This window comes from Stegastes partitus, unplaced genomic scaffold (assembly GCF_000690725.1).
Source record: "Stegastes partitus isolate 25-593 unplaced genomic scaffold, Stegastes_partitus-1.0.2 Scaffold301, whole genome shotgun sequence".
NCBI lineage: Eukaryota > Metazoa > Chordata > Actinopteri > Pomacentridae > Stegastes > Stegastes partitus.
In genome coordinates, this window is record NW_007578032.1 from 269,371 (window position 1) to 283,258 (window position 13,888).

At 38.7% G+C, this 13,888-nt stretch overlaps 1 protein-coding gene across 1 annotated transcript in view; it reads left to right on the forward strand.

The window, feature by feature from the left end:
- Positions 1 to 13,888, forward strand: part of slc4a11 (solute carrier family 4 member 11) — a 157,998-nt gene that overhangs the window by 122,808 nt on the left and 21,302 nt on the right. Inside the window, exons 13-15 of the mRNA XM_008283193.1 lie at positions 3,378 to 3,606; positions 3,986 to 4,092; positions 6,623 to 6,788. Coding sequence (XP_008281415.1) covers positions 3,378 to 3,606; positions 3,986 to 4,092; positions 6,623 to 6,788 — 502 coding nt within the window. The remainder of the gene's footprint in view (positions 1 to 3,377; positions 3,607 to 3,985; positions 4,093 to 6,622; positions 6,789 to 13,888) is intronic.

Genomic DNA, 13,888 nt, shown 5'->3' on the forward strand with positions numbered 1-13,888 from the left:
GTGGTGGCAGCATCATGATGTGAAGCACGGTGGTGGCAGCATCATGATGTAGGGATGCTTCTCAGCAGCACACCCTGGAAGACTTGTAAAGGGAGAGGGTAAAATTATTTGAGTGCAATATAGAGAAATTCTGGAGAACAATTTACTAAATACTGACTTGAAGGAGGTGAATTACTTATTTTCTGTTTTACATTTTTTATTAAATAACATTACTATGTAGAAATCTGTTTTCACTTTGACAAGAAAGACTCAGTTCTTCAACAAAACCAAAATAAATTGATCATGATCCAATGTTGAAAACCAATAAAAGGGGAAAACTTCCAACAGGGGTGAATATTTTCCATCGGTACTGTATTACAGTCGTTCTTACTGTAGTTCTTATACGTGTATTAAGACTGATTTCAGTCAACAGTGTGCTGCTGCTGGTGTTGAGAGCTCAGAGATACAACCGTGCAGCGTGTGGCGTTTCTCATCATCTGACCGCTCATCCACATCCAGCCCGTCCTTTTCAGTCAGATTCTATTAAATTATTATTGAGTTATTTTGCTATTTACTGCCGGCATCACGTGCCTCCAAAAGCAGAAGAAGAATTGCGCTGTGTACCTTGATTTTACAGTCCAGTTGATTTGGATTCTGCGGGCAGCTTTACCTCTGCTAAGATTTACCTCGCTTTTAGAGTTGTCTCCCTCTCTGCAGAATTTACAGTTCTTGTCGCCCATGTATTTCTGATTTAACCTAAATCTTTGTGGTGGTTGCAGCATGAACATGTCCAAAAAGGCCAAAACAATGTTATATGTTGGTCGACGTAGTTGCTGTCTTGTTGTTCTTTTTTCATTTAGAATCCATATCTTAAAGCTTAAAGCGACAGAAGAGGTACATTTTAAAGAAAAGAGGTCACAGACATGTGGTTTTGGGGGTCAATGAAGGTAGTAAAGCCTTGAATACACTCTCTTGTAGATGGATAGCTGTGGATACCACGGATGCGTAGTTGTTGGCCCAATCCCAATGTCCACAATCACAGATTTTGAGCGTTGTTTCTGCTAAATGTGAAGGAGCTCAGGGCTGTCCCACTGTCATACCGTCAAAGTGCATGACGATTCTCTCACAGACGTTTCCAGCCCCTGATGCCCACTTCCTGTAAGTCCACATTTCTGCAGATTTTTGCCCGAGGGAATTACCCACCGTTCATAGCGCCGTGACATTAAACACAGGGTTGCCGGGGGAAGCCCAGAAGCATTGAAAAAAAAAAAAAAGAAAAAGGTAAATAAACAAGCATGGAAAGGGGTCACTGAACCCAACGTTGCGAGAAAAAAAAAAAAGAAGTTTGCATGCAAGTATAAACACATGGCTCACTGGTGATTCACAGCCACAACAGTGTGCAGTTGTTTGTCCTGCGATGACATGAAGATGAATTTAAAACAGTCTTCCCCTCAAAGCACCTCGACTGTGAAGGAAAACTTGAAAAATGGGAAATAAAATATCCCAAAGCCTAAATAGAAGGAAACATGCTGTAGAATTTACATGATATGCTGCAAAATGCTGTTTGATTTCTATTTATATCAGCAGCCTCTTGCATTCAATCACTGACCAGGTGATTTCAATTAAAGGCCCAATATTGTGACCCTTTATTATCCAATTAGTGTCTCACATTTCTTCAGAATGTGACTTAAATTTTTCATCTCAAAATACTACAAATTGCTAATTCACCATGACTGCACAACCCCAGGTTTTAGCCCTGCTCTAAATGGACTGTTTGAGTGTGATTCCAGGACTTTCTGTCACTTCTTCCTCTCTGTGCCACGACTCTTACATGGAAATATCACCAAATTCAATTGGTTTTTAATTGGTGAGTTTGTCAAACAACATCACAAGTATAGCATCTGTAGTTTAGCAGTTCATAGCAGCAGGTTAGAAATGACATATAGTTTTTATGAGTTGCGTTTCAGTCAAGATTTTAGAAAATTATGTCTATAGTTTTATTGGGAGTTCGGCTGTAACACTGTCTGAGTTTAGTTTGCACTGAAGCACAAAGGTTCTGACCTTTGAGCATACAATCGAAGGTAACAGTGGGGTTAGCCACGTTAGCTGTACAACACGCTAATGCAACTCACTGGATCTTCAGTTACTCAGATGCTGGTGGTGCATGAAGACTTTCGTGTTCACTCTTGCAGCCAACAGCAGAATATTTCGTAAACTTTGCTTGTGACTGGGATATTTTAGAGTTAGCAGAAGCAGCGCTAGAAAGTAAATAAACCTGGTCGAAGCTGCGCATTATCATTTAAACTGCTAGCTTGTGAAGCTGGGTGGCTATCTAGTTGTGTAGGACCTTGAGGAATAGTGAATGTGAACGTTTTCATACCTTAACAGCTTGTACACGTTTGAGTTTTTGACTTCTCAACACATAAATATGGATTTTCATCATGTGGGACCTTTAAATATGTAAAGGTTTCGTGCTCAAGGCTTAGTTTGGAGATTGGGTTTAAACCAGTGTTCTTATATTACTTCCTAGTCTGCTTGGTGGACTCCATAGCAGCACATCATGTGTCCTGTGCGTGCATGCTACTGCCGCGTAGCATTGTCCACGTGCTAACAAAACATGTTTTGGCTGCACCCTGTGGATCCTCAGATGCAGAAAGTATAACACTATATCAGACTTCAGTTTCACATACAGTACTTAATACTAGGTTGCTTGGGGGAGCTGGTAAGTAACAAAACAGCTGTTGTTTAAACCAGTTAAAATTTGGTTGTTTATTGTTGATTATTGATTGAGGGTGCTACCCGAAAAAATGACATCAATATAAGAAAAACTGGACTTCTACTGGAGGTTTTTTTATTTTTATTTTTTATTTTTGCGTGTCTTCAATTCAATTCAATTTTATTTATATAGCATGAATTCACAACATATGTCATCTCACAGCGCTTAACATAGTAAGGTACACAGCTGATAAATATTGAACGGAGAACCCAACAATCTTAAGCGGTTGTCAACGATGGGAAGGAATCAAAAAGACCCAACCAGGCTCAGAGAAGGCCACCAGCTGCCTCCACCGGTTGGGGCAAGAGTGGGGATGATGGGGATTGGGGATAGCAGGATAGCAGATGGAGAGCAGATTTTTAAAACCAAAACTATCTCTACTACTCTAAAAATACATATTTTTTTGTTTTTGAGGGGTAGCACCGCTGTCTAAAGTCCACCACTTTTCCTACTTCCTGGGATTTCAGCATTAACATCCCATCATACACAAACAAATCTCTGCACACCATCAGTTCATTATCGGCTTTAGCTCTCACATGGGTTTTGGTGATGATAAGAACACATTTTCTTCCCCCCCATCCATAAAGGTGTATATTCAGTGGAACATTTCTTGCCCTTTCAGTCTTCCACAGGTACTACCACGCTCCAACGCTGGCTAACAGAAGCATGGAGGACTTCCCTCCGGGCGGAGAGCTGCTGGGAGGAAACAGGAGCGAGGCGGCGGCGGGGTTGGCCCTCAACGTCCTCCCCGAATCCTTCATCCAGTGCACCCGGGAGAGGCCCGTCCTCTGCCTCCTGCTGATGCTCGGCACGCTGTGGATGGGCTACACCCTGTACCAGTTCAAAAGGAGGTACGAGCGGCACCGCAGCGCTGCAGCACTCTCCAGATAAATCACCCGAGAAGTTTTTAATGGCGCTCTAGATGACCTGAACACTGCTGAGCCGGGGCCTAAAGATTGTCAGGAAGCTCGCGGAAACTTTCCAGACGGCTCTTAGGAAGCTCACTTTTCTGTCACAGCCTCGTGTTCCAGCCGGTGATTTAATAAGCATTAATATTCTACTTCTGATTGCTCCCAGTAATCAAATCAGCCTCAAAGCTGGATTCAATTGTGTAAGCAAAAGGCAGACCGAGGTACTTAAGCAGTGTCAGGATTGCAGCCATTGTCCTTGTCCTGTCCACAGTAATTGTATTCCTCTATTATTTGCCTCCTCTCTCTCTCTCGTTTTCAGCCCTTTCCTGCACGCCAAAGTGAGGGAGGTGCTGTCGGACTGCGCCCTGCCGATCTCCGTGCTCCTCTTCTCCTTCATCGGCTCCTACCTTTTCAGCGACATCGAGCGTTAGTATCATTTGTTGCTGCTGCACCGGTGGCCAGTGGAGTTTTCTAAATAACATTACACAGTCTGGCAACAGCGTGCAACCAATGTGGCCACGTGTTGCTCATGTTTATACTATTTTTACAGTGTTAGCGGTGCAACTGCTCATTCACCTTCTGAAGCCCAAGAAATTTCTGGGAGGTTTTTTTTTGTCACATTTTTACTCACTGTGGGGTCATTTTTCTCTGCAACATAAAGTCCTGCACCTCTATGGAAACAGCACAACCATGACTAGAAGTAGAGCAAACACAAAAAGACATTTATAATTCTCTAAATATATAGGATAACAAAAATTGACTTTCTTTGCCTTTTTAGTTTACAAAAATTGAAAAAAAAAAAATCAAAAAGAGTCCCTAAAATCGACATGTACTACATTTTTTTCAGGTGCCCACGTGTGATGACCCCACACACTGTAAAAATTTACATATTTACATTTTCACAACATGTAAAAACATTTCTTTTTTCTTTTTTTTTTTAGAGAAACAGATGTAAACAGTTTATTTTATGCCGATTTTTAGTTGGAATTCAAATGGGAATTCTGCGCAGTATGATCATTCTTTTATTGAATTAAATGAAAGTTGAATTTCTTTGATTATTTATTTTAAAATTTTCACAAGTATCAGAAGATAGTACAAAAATAAAATGGTGGCTCACCATACTTTAGCTATGTTACTACTTATATGTTTATTTTGTTTCCATACTTGTTTCGCAACTACCTGCAGTTCAGCTAAAAAGTCCCTGAATTTTTGCCAAATAACTATTGGTCTCAGCTGAGTTGATAAAACCTCTCCGGTTGCATCAAGGAGCACAGAATTTTTTCTTTTTCACAGAATCTGATTTAATTGAACTGTTTATTTCTGATTATTTAAAAAAGAGAGAGAGAGAGAGAGAGAGAGAGAGAGACGTGTAGAATAGTGCGATTTTCATACAATTTTACTATTTTAAGCTTGGATTTGTTTTTTAACTAAACAGAACACCACATATGTCAAGGACTGTCAGGAATGTCATATTTTGTCAGTTTTTACAGTTCCTCACTCTGATTAAAGGTTTTTTGGGGCGGTTTTGGGGGATTCAGAGGGTTAAAACACAACAGTATTTTTAAAAAAAAAAGAAAAGAAAATAGTTGCCATTTTCTGTAAAACTGACAACAATGGCTGTCTACAGGATCCTGAAGAGCCAATAATATGCTCATTGACAAATCTATAATTTTAGTTTGGGGTCCACTAGAATAGATTTACATTCTTTAATGTTAACCACATTATTTTCTCATATTATACATTGCTGCAGCACCTGTTACCACCATCTGTGTGAAACGCTCCAAACACATCATGGAGAAGAAGAAGAAGGGCACTTCAGGATCATGGATAGGGTCATTGTTGTCATTACTGTTGCGTTTTAACCCTCTGAACCCCTAAACTCCTCATAAATCGGCACGATTACACCTGTAGTCACAGCTAGAAACTGTGAAAAAAAAAAGACACCACATTATGAATTTCTTTTGACCAACTTAACCAAATTCAAGCCTAAAATAGAGATATTTTATCTAAATCGCATTATTCTCCATCTCCTTTTTAAAAAATTGCCAAAAATATACAGTTTTCACCAAACAGATTCAATAAAAAACAAAAATTTAAATGTTCCATCGTGCATCTGTGAAGACATAAACAGCTCAGGTGAGACCAACAGTTAAATAACAAGAATTCAGAGACTTTCCAGCTGAACTGTAAACTTTGTTTACACAACACAAATACTCATTTAGCCCCGTGGCACTAAATGTGCAGAGTGTTTTAAGAGCCAAAATGTCACATTTTTACCAAATTATATCGGAAATTAATTTATGAAGGAACTTAACTGTAACAACAAGCAGCTGAAGGGCACAAACTTACAACCTGTTTACTTCCAGGACTGGCTTTCAAACCGCGAGGCTCCACTTATTCGCTGCCTTTATTGTCTTTTTATGTCCCTTAATCAAGGCGCGGGCCAAAACACATTGGAGGTTTTCAGTTTTTATCCTCCATTGTTGAGCATCATTTCGGGTCTCCATTCATTGTTGCCAAGGCAGCAGCTGTTCTGCAGGGTTTCGACATAGAAACGCAGAGACGAGCGCCAAACCCTCAAGTGAATTAAAATTTAAGTGCCCGGCCAATTTTCTGTTCCTTTACCTCCAGAGACAATAAGTCACAGGATAATAGAGCCATTATTGTATTGTCATTTCTGCCTAAATTTAACCAACTGCACTTCATTTAGCAGCGTTTGACAGGATACGGTGCTAAATAAGATATGCAGCAGTGTGAAAGGAATCCAGACCTTCTCATAAAGTGATCACAGGTGTGAAAACAGGAGATTTTTTCCCCTCAACTTTGCGGCGCATCCACATGTGAAAGAATCAGAGAATTAGCTCCTATCACCATCAGAACGTCTGTAAATATGGAGGCTACGTTTGTCAAATCTGAGTTTAACCTGGTGCTTTTCTGTTTTCTCCCCTTGGAACAGTTCCAGTGTTTAAAGTTCACGACCGGCCCATCTTCAACGTGGCTCCGTTTGAGCGGCTGTCGGCCATGAACGTGGTCAGCGCCATGGGCCTCGGCTTCCTGCTGGCGCTGCTCATCTTCATCGACCAGAACATAGTCGTCTCGCTGACCAACGCGCCGGAGAACAGGTGATGTGATCCAAGGAACTTCTTTAAATTAAATGTATGGTTGCAAGATAAATATATATATATATATATATATCAAATTTGGTGATTTTGCATCACTTTCACATTGTGTGTCGATGAAACTCAAATTTCTGGGTAGATTTAAGTTGAGGTAACTTCATTAAACTGGCTTCATAACTTAAATTTTCTTTCACTTCTAAAAATCCCTTTAAATCATGTTGAAGTACTATCTGGAACATCTTAATTTTTAACAGTAATTGGCCTAAAAACTTGTATTTATGCCACAAAGTAATTAAAAAATACAGCTAATTGAAGAAAAAAAAAGTTTGTTGGTTGAATATGAGTTCATTAGAGGTCATCATAACTCAAAAAGCCTGATGCAAACTGTTGCATTGATTGTTTTTATTGAGCCTAAACATTGTTTTGTAGAGGTGTAGAGGCAGTTAAGAGTGTTACAATGCACATATTTGACATTCATACAGCCCCTTTGGACATGAACTGGAATGGAAAAATCCATATAAATATCCGTATAATCCACAGGAAAGCCATGGGTTGCTTGTGTATTCGATATCAACACTTTATTAGAAAGTCAACGGAAAGCAATGTTCAGCTGCATCGTTGCACTGGCAAAAAACAAGAATACATTCAGGTTTTTTGAAAGTCTTTTTTATTTGGCAACGTCTTTTGGTTATGATATAAAGGACGAGTCCAAATCTAAACTGCCCTCAGAGGAATATATATCAGAGGACAAGTCGGCCACACATCATTACAACTTCATCACACGACACAGTCTGCCGACGACTGAAGCGAACTTTCACTGCAGATGTGTTGATTCATCTTTTATATTTGATTGTAAGCTATTTAAATGGGGCTGAATTTGTCTTAATTCACCGACTTTCTGTAAAAAGTTGTCATTTATGATTTTATAATCTCTTTTACCTTAGTTATGTTTGTCTTTATTCACAACTGCAAAACTGTTTTTCACTGCAATATGCAATATAACTCAGAACTATGTCTTGGACGGTATGACACAGATATAACACCATAAAACATTAAAAAAATATATAAATGTATATATTAAAAAGTTTTGCAGAATCCGGAGTAAATGGCTTATTGAGGGGAAGTTATAGAATGAAACATCTACAATAAAAGAGATTTTGAGGAAATATCCCGATTTTTAGGCGAAGATTTTGTTAATTTTCCAACAGAACCACACTTCACACATGATTACTTCAAGGACTGCCAGAAAGTTGAAAATCTGATGATTCTTTCTGTTATTTTGGCTTTTTTTTTGTAAAGACAACACAGGGTTTAGGTGTTCAGGGGGTTAAACTAGCGAGCATTATTAGTCGGTTGGTTCTGATATGATTCCCGTGGCCCCTTCAGAAAACCTGCCGTGGCCTCTTTACACATCCGCCACTTCGGGATGCGCCGCAACCGGACATTTGCCGGTCTGCTGGCGAGGCCCGATGAGCTCAGCCAGAAACTTGACATCTGAGTCAAATCGTCACAGTCAGGGAGCTGAAGAAGCCTCAGAGCCAAAACACGACGTGAGCTTTTAGCCCGTTCTCCTTCATTTGCATCGGACGGACCAATTTAGAGCCATCGACCATCCAGCAGCCCTGCAGTAAAAAAATAAACCTGTAATGATGGAATTTTTAGGCCTTAAATTCTACATTTGCTGGGTGGAGATTAACTGGATGTAAATGTCTATAAAAAAGACTATACGTTGCTCTATAGACGTCTTAACTCTGTTCCTCTTTGGTGCCAAGAAAAGACGATAAGTTGAGTCGAAACCAAGACTTTCCTCAGATTAAAACGTCTTTACTGTATTGACATATTAACCTGGACTGTAAAAAGATGCCCATGTGTAGTGGTTCATTGGTGTAGATGTGTAGTTCTTTACATACAAGAATGAACTAGACTGTGTATCCGATAAAAGTCATTTGGAGGTTTGGTTTTGTTGGAGAATCTCTTCTTTGACGGATAATAGACGCCTCGGATCTGTACTACGAAGCAGATTTAATGGGTCAGCAGGTATGTTTGAGCCTAAAACCAGAGTTTTCAATCTCAACAAGGTGGTTTTCTTATAACCTGCTGCATCACCATGGTAACTGATGCTGCACAGCTGACCTGAGCTCAGTTTTTCAGATTCAAATCAGCTGTAAGAAGCATCGTCTTTTAGCTCATCCTTTTCCCGACCATGGTCTCAATGAGCGTACCTGCAGCAAAAGTAGCACGAACTGTACGTGTCACATTACTAAATAAACCAACGTGCATTCAGTTGGTGATGCAGAAATCTGTTTTTCTGTTTGGTCCTGCTAGAAGACCAATATGACAATTAATCAGTTTATTGGTATTAATCACAGAATATTGAATTACTGACGTTAACTTCACTTTGATTTGGCAAAAAACGAAAGTTATGTCAAATTAATCTGAATTTTGAGACCAGCGTCCGACCTAAAAAGCTTCTTGAGTGTCATGTGGATTTTAAAGATTCAGTAAATACAAACACCGGAAACTTTATTAGGTATACCTTGCTTAAACCAGCTTGGACCCCCTTTTGCTGTCAAATCTGTCTTAGTTCCGAGTGATTCATCAAGGTATCGGAAACATTCCTCAGAGATTTTTGGTCCACGTTGATAGTTGTTGCAGATTTGTCATCTGCACATCCATGAGCTGAATCTCCTGTTGAACTGAGGTCTGGTGACTGTGGAGGCCATTGGAGAACAGCGAACTCACTATGTTCAGGAAACCCGTTTGAGATGATTCGAGCTTCGTCACGTGGCCGTCTTCTGTAAACCCCAGACGTGATGAAAATCCCAGTTGCTCGTCAATTTCTGAATCAGTCAAATCAACCCATTTGGTGTTCAAAGCGTCTTAAAATCACCTTTTTTTTACCCGTTCTGATGCTCGGTTTGAACCTCAGCAGGTCGACTCGAGCACATCTACATCCCTAAATGCACTGAGCTGCTGCTGTGTGATTGGCTGATCAGATATTTGCATTACCAGCTGGTGAGAGTACATTAACTTACACAACTAACAATTTTCCACCAGCACTCCAGTCCTGCTTTATTTGCAGTAACAACCTTTATATTCGTCATAGATCTCCATTTTAACAAACTATTCCTGTTGAGTAGGCGGCACAAGAGTAGTCCAGCCAGTTGAACGTATGAATGTGCAGAGTCCAGTGTAGAAAACCTGCTGATGACCATCATTCTGAAACTTGTCATCTCTGATTGAGAGTTTAGGTTTTGTTAAGCCGGTTTACACAAAGAAAGCCTTACTTTGTTAAACTTGCCCGACTGATTAACCGAGAATCGAACCACTTTCCTCAGCTTATTTGTACTTGAACCACGACACCAGAGCATCTTTTTAACAGTCCAGTTAACACATACTAGTATAATAATGACATTTCAATCTTAGGTACACTTGGTCTTTTTTTTCTGACTGGTTTTCCGAAGAGCATTGATCTTTTCAAGACTTAAATCTTTGATTTTAATTGGCACTACCTAGCCTTATTTGCAGTATAATAAAAATACAGAAAAAAAAGAGAGATTTAAGACTCATAAACACAGTTCACTTTGTTAAAACTTCTTCTCATCTTTCACTTGTCACTAACAAAAGGACCGAAGCAGCTATTTCTGTTGCAGCTCCGCTTCATCCGGTCCTCTCCTTTATCTGCTCGTCTTTTTTTAGCGCCATGTGAACTCTCCTCCACCTGCGCGGGGCCTTTGATTGCGTCAATTATTAATTATTTATTAAAAGCAGCTGTCATCGTTATGCAAATAAACGTGGACCGAACAAACTTTTTTAACCCGAAAACTGACTCGCAGAATTACAAGCGGCTCCTTCCTTCGCCGGCAAAATCCTCTTTGTCTCCGTTAGATTTAAAGCCTCCGAGGTTGTTTTTTTTCCTCCGCTGAGATTTACGGCATCCGGCGGTGCCAATGTCACGTTCAAGGGCACGTCAGCGGGACGCTCGGCGAGTAATCAGCGAGTTCGTATTTCTTCACGGAGCGACTGCTGTGGACACTGATCTGCCTTTTGCACTACAAATTTACAGTTTTAGGGCAAATCTCTCCCCCACAAAAAATACTTAAACAAACACGAACTGCCCTCCTGTCGGCTCTGCAACACCGGGGAAGATGTACGGCAGCGGTTCTTCACTAATCAGAAAAACACTTTCATGTAAATTATTAATGAAGATGCACTCAGCTTAGACTGATTTATGCTTTCCTTCATGTGAAAACGTGACATAATGCAGTTTTCTGTCACGCTGAATTAGAAAACAACCATGTATTTGTGCATATGTGTGGGCTGCCACATGTTCTCGCCTCTAAATATCTAAATTATCTGAATATATGATGCAAAATTCTCTTTAGATCTAAGAAATTCTCACTTTTTTTCTTGCTGCTGATGCTTCAGTCATTATTGTGCAAAACACATTCAAAAAATGTGAAGTCACGGACACCGTTTGTACGTCTGTAACGCTTTTCACAGGATTCAAAGGCTTTTTATGAACGTATGCAGCAATAAGCAAGTTGTCAGCGCAATGAAATTCCTCCACCGAGTGCCCCGATTAACCTTTCATACAGAACAGGTTCGTCTAAACGCTGGCATCTGCTTGTACACATTGAAGTAGACTTATGTTGAATATGCAAGGCGAGAGCAGACATGGTGCGTAGAGAAAATCAGTGTAGAGAAAATGTGCAATATTTATTGTGCAGAAGGTCAAGATCTGCTCAGATGCACTGAGGAATCTATACTGGATGTACAAAAAAACGGTGCATTGAAGGTTGCACACGTGGATTTTCTCACAAATCCATGTTTTCCTTCATAATAGAAGTTATTACAACTGCTTTTATCTGCAGCTACGAGCCTTCAATGCTGTTTTTCTCTCTTACAAGTGACGTGAATGTTACAGAGCCACACTATAACACTGGGTGATATCATAAACATACTTTAACCCTCTGATCCTCAAGAGCTGCCAGTTATCTATTTAAAAAAACGACAAAATTACACCATTTGTCAGAGCAAGAAACTGTAAAAACTGAAAGAAAATCATCAGACTTTCAGCTCTCTGGAGTGAATTGTGTGTGACATGTTGTTCTTTGTGGTAATTTAACCAAATCAAAGATTAAAATCGTGGTATTATTCTGCATTCTGCTTCATTTAAAATTCTCATTTTGCTCTAAACAGATTCTGTTAAAAAACTAGAAATTCTGCTCTTTGTGTTGCGATGCTGAAGACACGACTGACTCGCCTGCAACCGACAGTCAGGTGACAAAAAAATCAGGGACTTCTGCGACACGTGATGAATGAAATTTTGCAAAGTGGCCATTGAAAGTGAAATGAAAGCAAAAAAAAGAGAAATTATATAATGACGAGAATTAATGCCACATTGGCAAATGCAAACGATAAACATGAATAGTAAGAGTTAATTATAAAAATATCAGCTTAATTCTAGCCGACAAAACTAAAAGATCAGACACAAAATCACACCAGTGAGTCATTTTCTTTTGACTGAACTCTGCAGTGTTCAACATAAAGGTATCAGACAAGTTACATCTCATTAAAATCAACATTTATTATTACTATTAGGAAGCACTGCATAAATGTCTGTTGTTATGCAGATGACACCCAGTTATATTTATCTATAAAGCCAAATGGCATGTCCAGGCATGTCTTCAGGACATAAAGACCTGGATGACTTGTAATTTTCTTCTCCTAAATTCAGACAAACTGAAGTTATTGTGTTTGGCCCTCAGCACCTTAGAGACACATTATCTAACCAGTTACTTATTCTCGGTGGCAAAACTAAAAGATCAGACACAAAAACACCTCAGTGAGTCATTTTCTTTTGACTAAAGTCTGCAAAATCTCATTAAAATCAAGATTTGGATCAAATGGAGGTCAACAAGGAGGATAAAATGTCCAAATCTGAGCTTTCACAAGTCTTTGCCTCTGTTGCACTTCAGCTCAGCACAAGAAGTGGATTTAGTTTAAAGACATTTTCAGGCCTCAGATGTCAACTCCTTTTTCAGTTTCAGTGGCAACTTTGCAAAGTCACATAATTTTTTTATAACACAACTTTTCATATACTTATAATAACTTCTCTTAAGTCACAGAAACGTGTTTTAAAACTTCAACAATCATGATTACTAAAGAAAAACAAAGGAAATCACATATTAAGGAGGATTTAGTGACACAATAGCAAAAATAAATAAAGGTCAGTGGTAAATAACTGAAGTTTCAGCTTGATTCTAGCTGATAAAAGTAAAGATCAGGCACAAAAACACTCATTGGTGAATCAGTTTCTTGTTAAAAACATGTTAGATCTTGTCAAGATCAAGATTTTGAGCAGATACAAAAGAAAAAATGTCAACTTTCATAGGTAAAGTCTTTGTCTATGTTCCATTATAGTTCTTTACACGGAGTGAATAAAAACAAACGAAAACACATAGACAAGATAATGAAAACCTTTTCATGAGATAAAGGAGGTCTTTTAAAGCACATTTCTATGAGTATATGTTATAAGTATATAAAAAGCTACATTGAAAATGGACAAAATATTTAAAAAATTACAATTTAAACTAAAATAGAAGCAAAACTACAATTTTTAAATTTAGTGCCACATTGACGAGTGTAAACAAATGAAGGTGAATATTAAGTAATCTAATTAAAATCAAGATTTTTGATAAAGGATATCGAAAGGGAGAATGACATGTCCGAAATCTTAACTTTTGTAATTAAAATATTTGCCAGTTCTTTACATGTAGCAATTAAAAACAAACAAAAAAACAAAAACAAAAAAACAACATGCATCCATTGACAAGATTGTGATATAAAAAAAAAACATTGAATGAGATAAAGGAGGTTTTTAAAACACATTTCTAAAACTTAAGAGTATATATTATACATATATAAACAGCTATATTGCACAAAAATGATTTTTTTTAAAAATTAGAATTTAGTGGCACATTGACAAATGCAGAAGGTTTCAGCTTCATTCTAGTTGACAAAAGTAAAAGTCAAACGCAAAAAAAAAAGATTTTCTTGTTGCATCTCAATAGAATCAAGATTTTTTGATAAAGAAGGTC